This window comes from Phyllobates terribilis, unplaced genomic scaffold, assembly GCF_046119375.1.
Source record: "Phyllobates terribilis strain yellow unplaced genomic scaffold, ASM4611937v1 Scaffold_11__3_contigs__length_659146591, whole genome shotgun sequence".
In the NCBI taxonomy this organism is placed as follows: domain Eukaryota; kingdom Metazoa; phylum Chordata; class Amphibia; order Anura; family Dendrobatidae; genus Phyllobates; species Phyllobates terribilis.
The window spans coordinates 390,242,035-390,257,972 of record NW_027362771.1 but is presented as its reverse complement, the minus strand read 5'-3'; the positions used below and the strand labels follow the sequence as shown (position 1 = coordinate 390,257,972).

The 15,938-nt window shown below is 41.6% G+C and overlaps 1 protein-coding gene across 1 annotated transcript in view; it reads left to right on the top strand.

The window, feature by feature from the left end:
* Positions 1 to 15,938, top strand: part of UNC13C (unc-13 homolog C) — an 861,108-nt gene that overhangs the window by 392,592 nt on the left and 452,578 nt on the right. The window contains exons 14-17 of the mRNA XM_073653015.1: positions 1,734 to 1,897; positions 12,828 to 12,978; positions 13,724 to 13,792; positions 14,777 to 14,866. Of these exons, the coding sequence (XP_073509116.1) occupies positions 1,734 to 1,897; positions 12,828 to 12,978; positions 13,724 to 13,792; positions 14,777 to 14,866 (474 nt within the window). The remainder of the gene's footprint in view (positions 1 to 1,733; positions 1,898 to 12,827; positions 12,979 to 13,723; positions 13,793 to 14,776; positions 14,867 to 15,938) is intronic.

The following is a 15,938-nucleotide window of genomic DNA, read 5'->3' as shown; positions in this document are numbered from 1 at the left end:
GGAGACCCACTCCTTTATGATGGGAACGTTTCTTTTTACTGAGGCCCTCCTCTATGTCTCTTCAAAGGGGTTTTGGGGTGCGTCCAAATTTTTGGAAGCCCTTGCAGTCACTGCATATGCAATAACAGTATAAAAGATCCACTCATTAATAATGGGAACAACAAAGCATAGCCGGTTGATGGCTCTCTAACAATAGTGAGGGCCGACTGCTGGTCCCTTAAGAATAGTAAGGGCCACCTGATGGCCCTATAAAAATAGGCTTTGTGACTTTCAGAGTCCCTCCTTCATAAATGTAACAGGATGTGTCTGATCATGTCTCACACACCACATGGCCAGATAAGGTAGTAAAATGTTGAAATGACATTTACCGGTGAATGTATTTTTCACCGTTGAAAGCAATGCAAAAGTGCAAAAACGCTTCAAAAATGCTACGTGTGAACATAGCCCAAGATGTGAAGGAACATTTTTGTTTTTGTATATTTATTTTGTCTTATATACAAGTCATTACCCTAGAAAGAATGTTCCTTAACATTTTCCCAGGAAAATCAATGTTGGTTTCGTTTTTGTATGTTTTATTGTGAGTCCGTAAAAGTGGCGTAATACTCTGACAACATTGTTGACAGCAGTGACCTGGGAGTCAGAGATGCTTCCAGGGGTCTTCCCCATGCTGTTCCCATGTCATTTGATCACTATTCCCATCAATTTGGGTAATTTTTAAGCCCTCTGCAAACCTCCGGGAAGGAAGGGGGGCTGCCGGAAAAATGCTCGAGTTTCCCATAGACTTACATTGGTCTCGTTGCTCGGGTCGAGCACTCGAGCATTCCAATTTGCTCGACTCGAGTAACGAGCATTTTAGTGCTCGCTCATCACTACTGATTTTAGCTTTCAAATACATATACAAAATTCTGCTGTGTATTCACTTTTAATTAACGTGTGCCACATACGTAGCAGCCACGACTAGCAGCCACTAATACCTACTATTTGATCCTCCTACTCGGGCATGCATGAAAACGTCAGCAAAGCATGGATTTACATAGACTTCAATGAAAAGTTGGTTAATACAGGTGTAAGCGCTTCTTTGCTAGAGTAAGTAAACCTAATAACTAGTTTTGATGTCGGAAGCTGATATAATGATGCAGGTGTAAATCCTAGGCTTCATGAATCAATTGGTTCTCCTCTGTTTGAAGTTTTGATAAATGCCTAGGCCACAGTCAACATGTGCAGAACATCAAAATATCTTGTATTAGTTTCCAAAGAAATCCTGAGTGTATTGTATTTTATATTCATAGGTAGCACTGGCAGGGAAACATAGAGGCTCTGTAATATAGTTGTGGTCCCATATCTCATCTTGCAGTTGTTTTCTTCTTTCTTTTGTTTTTATTTTTACCCCCTTATGATTGAAAGATGGAAATATTTTAGTTTGGATTACTGGAGAAAGGTTATCTTTTGCCTCCAGGCTGACTAGTTATGTTTTATCTTTGAACCCGTGAGCTTGCAATTTGCTTCTGAAGCATCTGGCTGCCATAGAAAATATCATATATATCTAGCCACCTGTTGCCTTTGAGTTGATGCAGTAAATTGTGTTCTTGCTCAGGTAGCACACACTCTTCCTGCTCATATAAATCAGAGAACTAAATGACTTGGAATTTTCGGTTTTATAAACACCATGTATTCAGCTGGCACTATCCAGAGTCTAGGAATCCCTGATGTTATAAAACATTCTTTACCCACAGAACTTATTCCACTACCTGACAGAAGTTCAGAATAATGGCATTGTTAAGATCCCCGAAGTTAAAGGAGATGAAGCCTGGAAGGTTTACTTTGACGATTCTGCACAAGAAATAGTGGATGAATTTGCAATGCGCTATGGAATTGAGTCTATTTACCAGGCTATGACGTAAGTATAAGAACAGTGCATTAATAATAAGCAAAGTACTTGTAAGAAATGGAAACTTGGATGAAATACAGATAGTGATAGAAAGATACATAGATTGATAAAGAGATACATTTCTATATAGTTTTTTGTAAATATTTTTTTTTATATTGCAAATTATCAGTTCTAGTAAATCCACTGTCATTATGCCCCATCGGAGCTTTATTTATGAAGCTGATTGAATTGAGTGTGTCATTGACAAAAATGTATACATGTAATATATTAGTATTATACTGCCGTCTTTTTCTTCCATACAAAATAATCATCTCTCTCTTTAAGGGCTCATTCACAAATCCGATTTTTCCACATATGAGAAAAGCAGACCTATTATCCTGATCAAACTTTGATCAGAATGTGATCCAAGTGTCATCCGTTTTTCATGTATGTGGAGAGAAAAAAAAATATTTCTCTACCTTCTCCATTCTGACAGTCTGGGAAACTCGGATGTCATCAGATTGCGGTCTTATTTTTTTCACAAACTTATTAACTTGCATTGCCGATTTTGATCCAACCCTCGGATCAAACTCGGACATGCCTCCGCGATCTTCCACTGACCTCTCAGTCCACGAAAAATCATGGTCATGTGAGTGGCCCCTATAGACTATCATAGTTACAAGTGCTATCCGTGAGAAACACAGATACCACTCATTTGTGAAAATCGGAAGTGTGAATGAGCTGTAAAGCAAATCTCTAAGCAAATACTAAAATCTAAATATTTGCGAACTGGTGGGGTGATCTCTAATTTCTCATTTTAGAACTTGTTTTTTTCCACAATATAAAGGTAATTTATAGTTTTTGCCTTTAGACCTTGAAATCCTTAAAATCTTCTAAGTATAAAGGAAAAATAGCATGTGTGTGAACCTTAATCTTAGTCCATTGAAAAGTTCACACAATGCGGTAACAGAACATGCAATTTTTTTACTTATTTTATTTTCCTTAAATTTAGTAAAAATGGCAATCAGTACAATACATGTTTTCCATTTTGCCAAAACCTTAGCCAAAGTCCATGTCAGACGCCTCTCAGAGTAGATCTAGCACAGAGGAACACGCTTGGGCACCTTTTGAAGAACAGGGTGTACCACAGAATGCCCAGGTATGTTCCTCTGTGCTAGATCCTCTCTAAGAGCAGTCTCACACAGAATTTTTTGAAGGTTTTGTCAAATGGAAAACACTAATTTATGGACACTTTGTTTGGCATTGTCATGACTGTCCGAGGCCACAGGTTCAAAAAGGTTACCTCGAACAGGCTTGGCACAAGACCCACACAGATTCAAGAGGAACTCCGACCTTCACCGTTTAACCCCTGTACAGTAATCTGGTCTTGCAACGGGGTCCCCTAGATTGCTTCCAAAGTAGGGCTGCTGTCCGGAGGAGCAAACCAGAGGCAGGAAGGGTCAAAAAATGTACCGAGAACAAAAAACGGCAATAATCACAACAAATAAAAAAGAGCACAGCAGTATAAACCAGGACAGCAATGCTATTGACTGGCAGTGGGAGTCAGAGCTTCAGAGGTTTAAATAGCTGGCAGTCCCAACAAGGGCTCTCAGGAACGAATGATAAAACCTAGACTAAAATTAACCTCATAGGTCTCTTAAAAACAGAACCAAATTTCACAGGAAAAAAATAGGACTGGCGATGTAACGTGTCACAAGCAATAGAGGCGCACACTTCCCAGTGGCCAAAGCGGAAATAGAGGCACGAATCGCCACAAATGTTATAGTTATATTTGGTTTATTTGTCATTTTCACTAAGTGTAAGGCAAGGAAAATAAGTAAATAGTTTTTGCATAATCTATTACTGAATTGATGATTTTTTGCACTATGTACTGTGATCAATGTGGCAAGGGTTGAGAGGACTTTGCATACACATGGCCGTACCTTCTGTACCTTTTTAAAGTTTAAAATTATATGCAATTAACCTCATTCTTAACCCCTTTACACCCGAGAATGGTTTGCACGTTAATGACCAGGCCAATTTTTACAATTCTGACCGCTGTCACTTTATGAGGTAATAACTCTGAAACTCTTCAACGGATCCCCCTGATTCTGAGATTGTTTTTTCATGACATATTGTACTCCATGAAAGTGGTAACATTTCTTTGATATCACTTGCATTTATTTGTGAAAGGATCAGAAATTTGGCGAACATTTTAAAAATGTCGCAATTTTCAAGATTTGAATTTTCGTGCCCTTAAATCAGAGAGATATGTCACACAAAATAGTTAATAAATAACATTTCCCACATGTCTATTTTACATCAGTACAATTTTGGAACCCAAAATTTTTTTTTGTTACGGAGTTATAAGGGTTAAAAGTTGACCAGCGATTTCTCATTTGTACAACAAAATTTACAAAACCATTTTTTTTGGGACCACATCACATTTGAAGTCACTTGGAGGGGCATTTATGACATAAAATACCCAAAAGTGACACCATTCTAAAAACTGCACCCCTCAAGGTACTCAAAACCACATTCAAGAAGTTTATTAACCCTTCATGTGCTTCACAGCAATTAATCGAACGTGAATGGAAAAAATGAACATTTAACTTTTTTTCACAAAAATGTTACTTTAGACCCCAATTTTTATATTTTCACAAGGGTAACAGGAGAAATTGGACCCCAGAAGTTATTATGTAATTTCTCCTGAGTACGCTGATACCCCATTTTGGGGGAAAGCCATTGTTTGGGCACACGGCAGGCCTCAGAAGGGAAGGAGCACCATTTGACATTTTCAACGCAAAACTCGCTGGAACTGACAGCGGACGCCATGTCGCGTTTGGAGAGCCCCTGATGTGCCTAAACGGTGGAAACCCCCCCACACGTGACCCCAATTTGGAAACTAGACCCCTTAAGGAACTTATTTAGATGTGTGGTGAGTACTTTGAATCGCCAAGTGTTTCGCAAAAGTTTATAACGTAGAGCTGTGAAAAAAATAATATTTTTTTTCCACAAAAACTATCATTTAGCCGCATTTTTTTTTATTTTCACGAGGGTATCAGGAGAAATTGGACCACAAAAGTTGTTGGGCTATTTCTCCTGAGTACGCTGATACCCCATATGTGGAGGAAAGCCATTGTTTGGGCGCACGGCAGGGCTTGGAAGAGAAGGAGCACCCTTTGACGTTTTCAACGCGAAGCTCGCATGTGGAGAGCCCCTGATGTGCCTAAACAGTGGAAACCCCCCACAAGTGACCCCATTTTGGAAACTAGACCCCTTAAGGAACTTATTGATATGTGTGGTGAGCACTTTGAACCCCCAAGAGTTTCTCAAAAGTTTATGATGTAGAGTCGTGAAAAAAAAAAAAAAATTTTCCACAAAAATTATCTTTTAGCTGCAATTGTTTTATTTTCACGAGGGTAACAGGAGAGGTTGGACCCCAAAAGTTGTTGTGCAATTTCTTCTGAGTACGCTGATACCCTATTTGTAGAGGAAATTCATTGTTTAGGCGCACGGCAGGGCTCGGAAGGGAAGGAGTAACGCTTTGGAATGCAGACTTTGATGGAATGGGCTGCGGGAGTCATGTCACGTTTTCAGAGCCCCTGATGTGCCTAAACAGTAGATATGCCCAACAAGTGCCCCCTTTTTGGAACTACGTCAGTTGTTTAGTGTTCATCAGGTTGTCATACGTCAGAAATTAATTTAGTAGTGCATGGAAGTATTGTACCTTCTGAAGCATTCTTTCATGCACAGACCAGGTTTGTCGGGGCAGGTGTCACATTGATAAGTGGTGTCCTTGCGTATTCCCCTTTTGTAAGACACTCAGCACCTCTTTTGTGACTTACCTTTTTTTCCTGTTTGAGGGACCTCCCCTGGGAAATGCTAGCCTGGTACAATTCGAGGTCCCTCAGTTCCGGAATTACTGGGGCCCACTCCATCACCACTGCCAAATATCAGGGCCTTGATCACTACCTCCTGGAACTGAAGGTACGATGTAGAAGTCTGGCCTGCATATCGTGATAGAAGGAAAGCGTTGTGCATTGCCATCTGTACGATGTGCATGGCCAGCTTCTTGTACCACATCTTGGCCTTTTTCAAAGCACAGAGAGATCAACTCCCCCATGTACTTGTTGTACCCCCTACACAGTCTGGTCTGATGACCTGTGAAGGGGAACCACGTACAGTGCTGAGGGTGCTGCTATCACCATGTATAGTGGTCAAGAGAAGGACATCCCTCTTGTCCTTGTACTTGACCATCAACTGGTGGTTGCTACATTGGTCTCTGCTCTCACCCCTGAGCATCTGCCCAGTTAGCATCTTTGGGAGGCCTCTCTGATTCCTGCGGACAGTACCGCAGGCTGCTGTCCCTCGTGCAGAGAGGGACTTGAAGTGCGGGATGCTGGTATAAAAGTTATCCAGGTAAAGGTGACAACCTTTATCCAGCAGTGAGTGCACCAAATCCCACACAATTTTCCCACTTACTCCCAGAACAGGGGGGCATTCAGGGGGTTCAAACCGGGAGTCCTTCCCTTTGTAAACTCTAAACTTGTGAGTGTACCTTGAGGTAGTCTGACACAGTTTATGCAGCTTGATTCTGAACCTGGCCCTCTTAATGGGCAGGTACTCCCAGAATCCAAGCCATCCCTAAAAATGAATTAGGGACTCATCCACGCAGATGTCCCTTTGGGGCATGTACACTTCAGCAAACTTGTTGTTGAAGTGCTCGATGACCGGCTGAACTTTGAAAAGACGATCAAAGTTCGGGTCATCGTGTGCAGCACACCTTCCATTATCTTTGTAATGCAAAAACTTTTGGATGGCCTCAAAACGTGTCCGGATCAAAGCCATTCGGAACAATGAAGTGTTATTCAAAACGTCAACACTCCAGTATTGCCGAACTCCTGGCTTCTTCAGGATCCCCATATGAAGGACCAGGCCCCCCATATGAAGGACCAGGCGCCAAAACTTCATCATTTCTACAGGAGACCAGTTAGAAAATGATGAAAAGCGGTTTTGTTACAAACATTGATGAGCATACAAATTAGTTTGGCGCACCATGAGGTTTACAAAATCCTCTTTGAAAAAGTCTATTTCTGTAAGGCCGTTGGTGTCAAACTTTATCCCTAATTCCGCCACGAAATCAGGAATCGGTGGCTCATAATTGTCAGGGGGTGAGGTCCACACGGGGTCAGTAGTGGAGGGTACTGGTTCATCTTCTCTCCTGGGGCGACTGTATCTCTCCTGGGGCGGATCAGCAGCACCTGAGGAGGAAGAGGAAGAGGAGGGCGATGATAAGGAGTCAGAAAAATAAAGAAAAGTGGGATCCTCTACCTCGCTGTCAGTGTCAGAGGCAAAGAAAGCATATGCCTCCTCTGCTGAATAGCGAGTTTGGGATGAACGGGACATTTTTTTTTGTGTATGTGGTGCATGTTTGTCAGTACTTTATTTAGAGTGTGTGTGTATCAGTGTGCTTGGTGTAAACTTTTTTTTTTCTGAAAGAAAAAGATTAAAAAAAAGGAACAACCGTAGGTAGTGCAAACAGTGAGCACGAGTGCCGATCAGTGAACTACGTCACCGATCAACGCTCGGCAGCTGCTGGATGTGGTGCAAAGTAGGGGGGGAGTGTAAAACAGCGAGCACGAGTGCGGGTTAGTGATCTGCAGTCACTGATCAGCGCTCGGTCGCTGCAGGAAGTACGAAAAAAAAAGACAAAAGTCGAGTGATCAAGTACTGATTAGTGATCAAGTACTTATCAGCACTTGGTTGCAGAAAGAGGGATGGAAAGGAGGGAAGGGGGAGAGGGGGATTGGGTTGGATGAGGAGGGAGCAAAAAATCCTACTTACAGTTGTCTTCTGTCAGATGTCTTCTGTAGCAGCAGCAGGAGCAGTGTTTGTGGCACTGCAAGACCCAGTATGGCGCACAATCGGACAGCGCGACCGCCCTCTACAAAAGAAAAAAAGTTTATGAAAAAAAATGTAAAGTAGCGAGTGCTGATCGGTGATTTGTCTCACCGATCAACGCTCGGCGGCTGATGGATGCACGCACGGAGGTGGTGCAAAGTGGGGGGGAATAGACAGGGACAAAAAAAAGTCCTGGAAACAAGCGAGCACAGACGTTGATCAGTGATGTAGTCACTTGATCAGCGCTCGGCGTTTGCAGGACGCACAAAAAAAAAAATGCCCAAAAATGAGCGATCAAGTACTGATTAACACTCGGTTGGCAAAAGGGGGGGGCAGTAAAAAGAGGGAGGGGGTAAAAAGAGGGGGGGGGGCGATTGGTGTGGATGAGGAGAGATCAGAGATGGACTTACCAAAGTCTTCTCTGTTCTTCTTTAAGCAACAGCAGGAGCAGGCTCTGGGGCAGCTTACTGCAGCAGCAGGAGACCGGAGCAGGAGCCCCAGGAGACCGGAGAAGGAGACCCAGGAGACCGGGCAGGAGCAGGGACCGGAGCAGGTAGGAGAAAGGTCTAGTCGTCTCACAGAGGCATCTGTAGCACCACAAGGCCCAGAACAGAGAAGATCAGCAGTGTGACCGCCCTGTACAAATCTTCACCAACTGTGAGGAGATTCAGGGTGGTGACAGGGGGATGATAGGGCAATTAGAGCTGGCTGGGGCCTGTGCAGATATCACAGGGGGTCATGGAGTGGTGACAGGCTGGTCACAGGCTGGTCACCGCCCCGTGACTGCCCAGTCACCGCGTGGTCGCATTCTGATTGGTGCGATCGATGTAATCGGCGATCGCACCAATCAAAGCTGGTTGGGGGAAGGGTTGGCATTGCTAGACAACAGCCTAGGATCGGTACTCTTAGGAGCGCCAGTACTCTTAGGAGCGCCGATCCTAGGCTGCACATCACTGTTTCTGGCAATCTGATTGCCTGAAGCAGTGAGAAGTGCTGTGATTGGTTGTTAAGAATTGAACAGCCAATCACAGCGATCGTGGTTACGGGTGGGCGGCGACACCCCTGGGATGATGACGCCATCTACCGTAAGGTAAGATGGCGCCGGAAATTTAATGCGATCACCACGACTTCGGTCGCGGGATCGCATTAAAAATCGCACATAATAGTACGTACCTGGTCCAATAGGACCGGGCAAGTGCGACGTACTATTACTGACCGCATCAGAAAGGAGTTAAATATAACATCCAAAATAGAAAATGTACTGAATATATAATTGTCTATCAACAATATAGCCGTTAATAAAGAATGGCTGTCACAATAAAGGTCATCTAAGAATATTATCATTGTAATTACATGTGCGTTATTACCAAGCCCATAGTGCTAAATAAATGTATAAACATGTAGTTCACCATTTACCAGGTGTCAGATATTTGGAATCCAGTTAGGGGGTTTGGTGGTGAAACTTATTGTATGTACAGTATGTTCATGCATTTAAATGTACATATATCAGATACACTGGAGCAGCAGATTTTCTGCTCAAAATTCATCTGTATTCTGGGGTATCTGCCGTGTGTTACATTTACTGAGTAACAAAAGTGAAAAATCCAGGACACAATGAGAAAATCTTATTTTATTTCTACACCTTACGGGTATGTGCGCACAACTATTAGACACAGCAAAACCCGCTGGGATTTTTAGGAGGAAGACACTTCAGGACTAGACACTGTCTTTTGTCCTGAATCGTCTTTTATGGCATTTTTAGGATCATTTTCTGAGCAATTTTTGTGATGTATTTGCCACCGATGGTTTCTTTACCTTGTATTGTAAAAGTGTAAATTAGAGTGAGACTTCGAAGCAGAAGCCACCTGAAGAATGGTCAGGTCACTTCTTTTAACTGCTTTGTGTCTTTGGAAACTGAAACGGTTAAAAGAAGGACGAAAGACTGAACATGTGCACAGCAAGTCATTGTCACATATAAATGCACATACGTTCATTCTTTTGAGCGTTTATTTTGTGTTTTTTCAGGCAAGTTATGGAATGGACCAGCCTGAAAAAGACGTTGTGTGCTCATATCCTAAGAAATTTACCATTAGGAAAACGCAATACCAACCTACATGTTTAAGATTGCTCTTTTCTTAAAGTCACGTAGACTTAGAAATATGTGCGGGTTCCTGGCTGTAGACATCTTAATGTGTTTACATATGGGATAGGATAAAGGATTTTAGCTCCATTGTGTGCAGATTTTTCCCAGTTGCTCTTCTTAAGGCCCCGTCACACTTAGCGACGCTGCAACGATCCCGACAACGATACGACCTGTCAGGGATCGTTGCTGCGTCGCTATGTGGTCGCTGGTGAGCTGTCAAACAGGCAGGCTCACCAGCGATCAGGGGAGCAGCGACATTGTGGAAAGAATCTTTCCACGATGTCCTGCTCCTGGTTACCAGGCTGCTGAAGCAGGAGCAGGCTGGTAACCATGATAAACATCGGGTTACTAGGGGCACACGTGCACCTAGTAACCCGTTGTTTAACATGGTTACCACTCTGCTACGGTGAGCGGGAGGTTACCGCTCACTTTAGCAGGCTCGTAACCATGATAAACAGCGGGTTACTAAGTGCTCGTGTGCCCCTAGTAACCCGATGTTTATCATGGTTACCAGCCTGATCGCTGCTCCCGCTGGTCACACACAGCGATGTGTGCTGACCAGCGGGAGAGCAACGACCAAAAAATGGTCCAGGACACTTTGCAGCGATCAGCGACTTCACAGCAGGGGCCTGATCGCTGCAAAGTGTCACACATAGCGACATCGCTGGTGAGGTCGCTGTTGCGTCACCAAAACCGTGACACAGCAGCGATCTCGCTGGCGATCTCGCTATGTGAGACGGGGGCTTTAGACTCTGCCTCCTATCATCTGGGCACAGAAGGCCTTGCCGAGCTGACTTTTATATTATTTGATTACATTTTCTTTTTTTGCTTATCTTGACAAAGAGTCCTGGTTTACTGTAAAGTGGGCATGGTTTGGTGGAAAATAGGTGTGAATTTAGATGTGCAATATTGTACCACAATTTTGGAAAAAAAGACTAGTGTAATGTAAGTCAAACAAGAAGTTGATGTTAAGTTAGAAAAAAGTGTCTAAAGATGTGCCAAGTTTATCATCCAGTATAAGCTACTGGGATAATTTTGGTGCATCTGCTCTAATTTACCCTGCAACTAATTCATCCCTAAGAGCAGGAAGATCAAGGTAAGAACCTAAGAAATAACATGACATCTGCTTGGTTTACTGTACTCCCACATAATTCAACATTTTGTTTTTCACTCAGGAGAATAGCAACACATGAAATACAGATTGTGGATACACAAAAAAAAACACAACACTTCTGCTATTTAGTTAGGGTGAACTAAAACTCCAAAATGTATCTCCTAACTGAAAAATCTTTACCAAGGATTGCAGAATGTGCCAATGTATTTGATATCCCCCCTCAGGTAGCTTAGCACGTTACATATTTCATAGATAACTGATTGACCATATAAAACCCATATTTCTGATAAACTAAATATTAAAAAGACATGAAACCATGTTTTATTGTTATTTTAGGATGACAGATGACTTATAATAATGTACATTATGTTTAAATGTTTCTGCAATCTTAACTCTAAAATTTTAATTATATTCAGGAGGCCAGTGACATGATTAATACACTTTGGCTCCGAATCATTAAAGTGTTTACGCCAGAAAACTGGTGTAAAACACTTTGAAAAGTGGCAAAATGTTTGCGCTGCGTGGAGTTGTGCAAAAAGTTCTTAACTTCTGGTCTTGGACGGCTTCGTCAAAATGGCTAAGTGGTTACGCCTGCCCAAATTCATAAAAAGTGCCAGTGTTTCTTATGCCAGAAATGTTACTGCAGTCCATGATTGGAGTAACATTTCTGGCAAGGTTCACAGAGGCGCACGTCACTGATAAGATGTGCCAAACTCATTAAGTGAGGTGTACCTTGGCAGATCTTATTACTGTATACCCCTCATTAAGAGTGGCGTACGAAACACCGGTCTTACTGAATCTGGATCTTAATGTTTTATACAGTTCCTTTTCAGGCATGTACCTTTGGTTCTATCAAAATGATTTTAGCGAGAAGATATAGTAAATCCTGATAAACTCCTTCTAGAAAACTATAGAGTTTAAAAAAAAAAAAATGCTTAAAGGGGTTGTCCAGGACTACCATATATATGACCTATGCGTAGGATAGGTCATCAATGTAAGGTCAGTTGGGATACACCTTCACCAATCAGCAGCCAGATGTAATCAATGTACAGAATGGGGACTTTGTGGATTTGTTTAGTGGCTGCTGAGAATTAAGGTGATCCTGGCATCTGCCTCTCAACAATGTAATAAGCCAAACTTTTACAGCTGATTCATTGGTTATATCTCACCACCACCAGAGACGAGAAAAGCTGATTGGAAAGAGGAGTGCTGGGTGTCCATCACCAATCTGAATATTAATGTTAGTTCTAGACAACCCCTTTATATTTTATTTATTTATTTTTATATAGCGCTAACATATTCCGCAGCACTTTACATACATTATCGGCGCTGTCCCCATCGGGGCTCACAATCTAGATTCCCTATCAGTATGTCTTTGGAGTGTGGGAGGAAACCGGAGAACCCGGAGGAAACCCACGCAAACACGGGGAGAACATACAAACTCCTTGCAGATGTTGTCCTTGGTGGGATTTGAACCCAGGACCCCAGTGCTGCAAGGCTGCAGTGCTAACCACTGTTTTAACTTATATTTTAGAATTAGTGTGTGAAATTGCTGGTCCTCAAGCACCATGGGAATGTAGTATAATCACCCTTTGCCAGCACTACCGACCTGAACTTCTTCCAGTACTGTTAAATAAACTCACTAAATACAAATCTATTCGTTAGGGAGTTGGAATGACTCATAAGAATCCATTACAAAAGGAAAGTCTCTTACCGAGTTTTTACATTTTGATATGTAAATGTGAAGATATAGACTAATTCTTTTCTTGACTGATAACTATGATATTCTATATTTTTAGGCATTTTTCCTGCCTGTCATCCAAATACATGTGCCCAGGTGTACCAGCTGTCATGAGTACCTTATTGGCAAACATAAATGCATTTTATGCTCATACCACGGCTACAACAAATGTTTCAGCATCAGACCGGTTTGCAGCTACAAATTTTGGGGTGAGTAGTATTATGAGTGAAATGTTATTCAATCACACGTATAGGGATGGCCACTGAAAGCATGCAAAAAAGTAGACGTGGGCACCCTTCGACATTCAACACCCACAGAAACCCAAAAGTAAACCCAAGGTCATCCATAAAAAATGTACTTTTTATTGTTCGTTCATTACTGTATCGCAGCCTTTGTGCCATTGTCTTATATATAGCACAGTCTATATTATTCTCCAAGATGGCAATGCCGATGATGACTTGCTCAAGCTTTGACACTGCCTGTTACTCAGACCAAGATCACACCACATATTTTTAAAGAGCCCTCAGAACCTTTTTTTTACAAGGCTCATTTGCCAGCCCCAGCTTATTTGCCAGCCCCATGCTCAAAATGGGAGTGATATGACCTGTGGAACCACCATCCATGATGGGAGACTAAAATCTATTAAGGAGCCAATGCACTAAAAACACTCAGTTGAGGTCCTAGCAGTCAGACCCCAATTTATGAGTAATTTGTGATGCACCATCAGCATAGTAACTTTTCTTTCATGTCTACATTGCAAAAATAAAGTGACAGATCCTGGTCACGTCCCTTTATTGGGGTAAAAAAAACAAAAGGCAAACTCAACTGATACCAGCCTTAATATTGTTCCATTTCTTATAGTGAAGTCTTATGATGTACCTTAGAGATATAATACACTACAGCAGGATCATCTTCAACCCTAATGACTGATGAGTATTTCTTGTATTTATACAGAGAGAAAAGTTTATAAAACTCCTGGATCAGCTGCACAATTCTTTACGAATTGACCTCTCAAAATACAGGGTAGGTATAATATGTCTTTGAGAAGATGGTTTTTCTAGGGGATAATTCAGGGAATAAAAAAAGAATGATGTTGTCAATAGAAGGCTGAACCATTGCACGTCGGCGATTGCAGCATTTCTGTGCATGTACAGTATACAACATATATACAACACATCTGCCAAGACAATGTATCAGCCTTGATCACTGGTTATAATATATTAGTATTGGATGGGTGCACAGCTGATACCTCTTTGTCACATACATGAGTTTATGGGCAAAGGGTCCTATATTATCTTTAATTTACATGTATAAATTCTTCCTATGAAAAAGCTCATTACAGTGGTTGTCTGCTTTAACCCCTTGTTATATGTCCTATCATTAAGATGGAATGGAGGAAGTGTTCCACCATGTGATACATCCCCCTTAGGCTAGGGTCACGAGACCATATGTTCTCCATCCGAGAAAAATGGTCCGATTAAACTAATCAGACTTTGATCATAGTTTCATCAGAGTTGGATCACAATGGGATCAGTTTTTCTCTGATGCGAAGAATAAAATAAAAGATTTCTCCATCTTTTCCATTCTGTCAGTCCGTGAAAATGTCATCCAAGGGCGGTCCGATTTTTTCACAGACCCATAGACTTGAATGGCCAGGTGCAATGTGACCTCTCTGTCCTACGAAAAAATTGGACATTTGCACGACCTCATTGAAACTAAAGTCGACTGCTTGAACCCTTAAAGAAAACACCCACATCAATTTTTGTGTGATCCATTTGGCAGGTTTATAGTCGTGCCATGTAATTCTTAGGATGGGCTTAGGGGTGATGATAGAAGCTTTTGTTAGGGTCTGGAAATTGCACAGATTTTCACAGTAGATGTTACCTTTTTCAAAATCCTGTTGACTGTAACACTGGATACGGGTTTTTGCTTTAAAAATATACATGGATTGTCTATTGTTCGTACAACTTATAATTACTAATGATGACTTTTATTTCTTTCATTTAGGATAATTTCCCAGCCTCAAACCCAGAACGACTTCAGGACTTGAAGTCTACTGTGGACCTGCTAACAAGCATCACCTTTTTCCGTATGAAGGTAGCATACATTGTTCTTTTTATGTCTTTCCAAAGTCACGTTACTGCTGTCAGAAAGCTTTCAGCATGTCTCAATATATCATGTTTATTGGTCTCTGGCAATTGAAGCCTTCTGTATCTAGAGTCACCAGATGGATTGTGTTGCTGTCAATATCACATGTTTTTCTGTGTTCTCACGTTAGTATATTTATATGGCTATTGTTTTCATCACTGCCACATCCGAGCAGCTTGTTTCTGATGTAGATACACAAACTGCAGATTCTGTGCAGCTGGCTGTGATGATGATGTGCGTCAAACTAGATCTTTAATAGTTACACGGTAACTGGTAGAAACATAAGTCTATATAATAATCTTTATATGACACCAACCTGTTCTGAAGTGTTCAACCATCAGGAAAACTAGATAAGATAAAATAAATTACATATTGAAAACCGTGCATATGTACATCAACCTGGAAAAAATAAGTCTCTAAATTAATGATGCATGAACCAGTCATGCCAATATCTGTGAAACACATACACTGTATGAAGAGTAAAGACAAGTTAAAGGAGAGAAGGGTTTTACTACCTCATCTGAGAGCAACCTGATGTAGGCAAAGAGAAGCTGAATCCAACGATGTATCACTTACTTTACTGGGTGCAGCCGTTCTCACACAATCAGAGCTTTTATATTGAAGCAGAGCAGAGCTGAGAAAGCTAACCCCACCCACACCAGGCTCTATATGTAGAAAGTCCATAGACAGTGAGGTGCATGGCGATAAATCCTTCACAGTTAGTAAACAACAGCACTGCACTTTGACAAGTGACCCATCCCTGAACTCTGTGTTTCAGCCTCTATCTCCTGCTGTCTTCAGAATACATAGCAGAAACCTGTTGACAGATTACCTTTAGGTGAAAATGTGCAGTATATCCATATAAGCTGATGTGCTCATAGATTTAGATTGCCAAGCATAATGTCCAGCTATATTGGGAAGCCCAGTTGACTAGTCTTTTAAATGTAACCATAGAGTTATTGGTCTGTGAGAATATTTCATTCATTCATTCAGATCTAGGATGTGTTATTTGAGTGTTCAC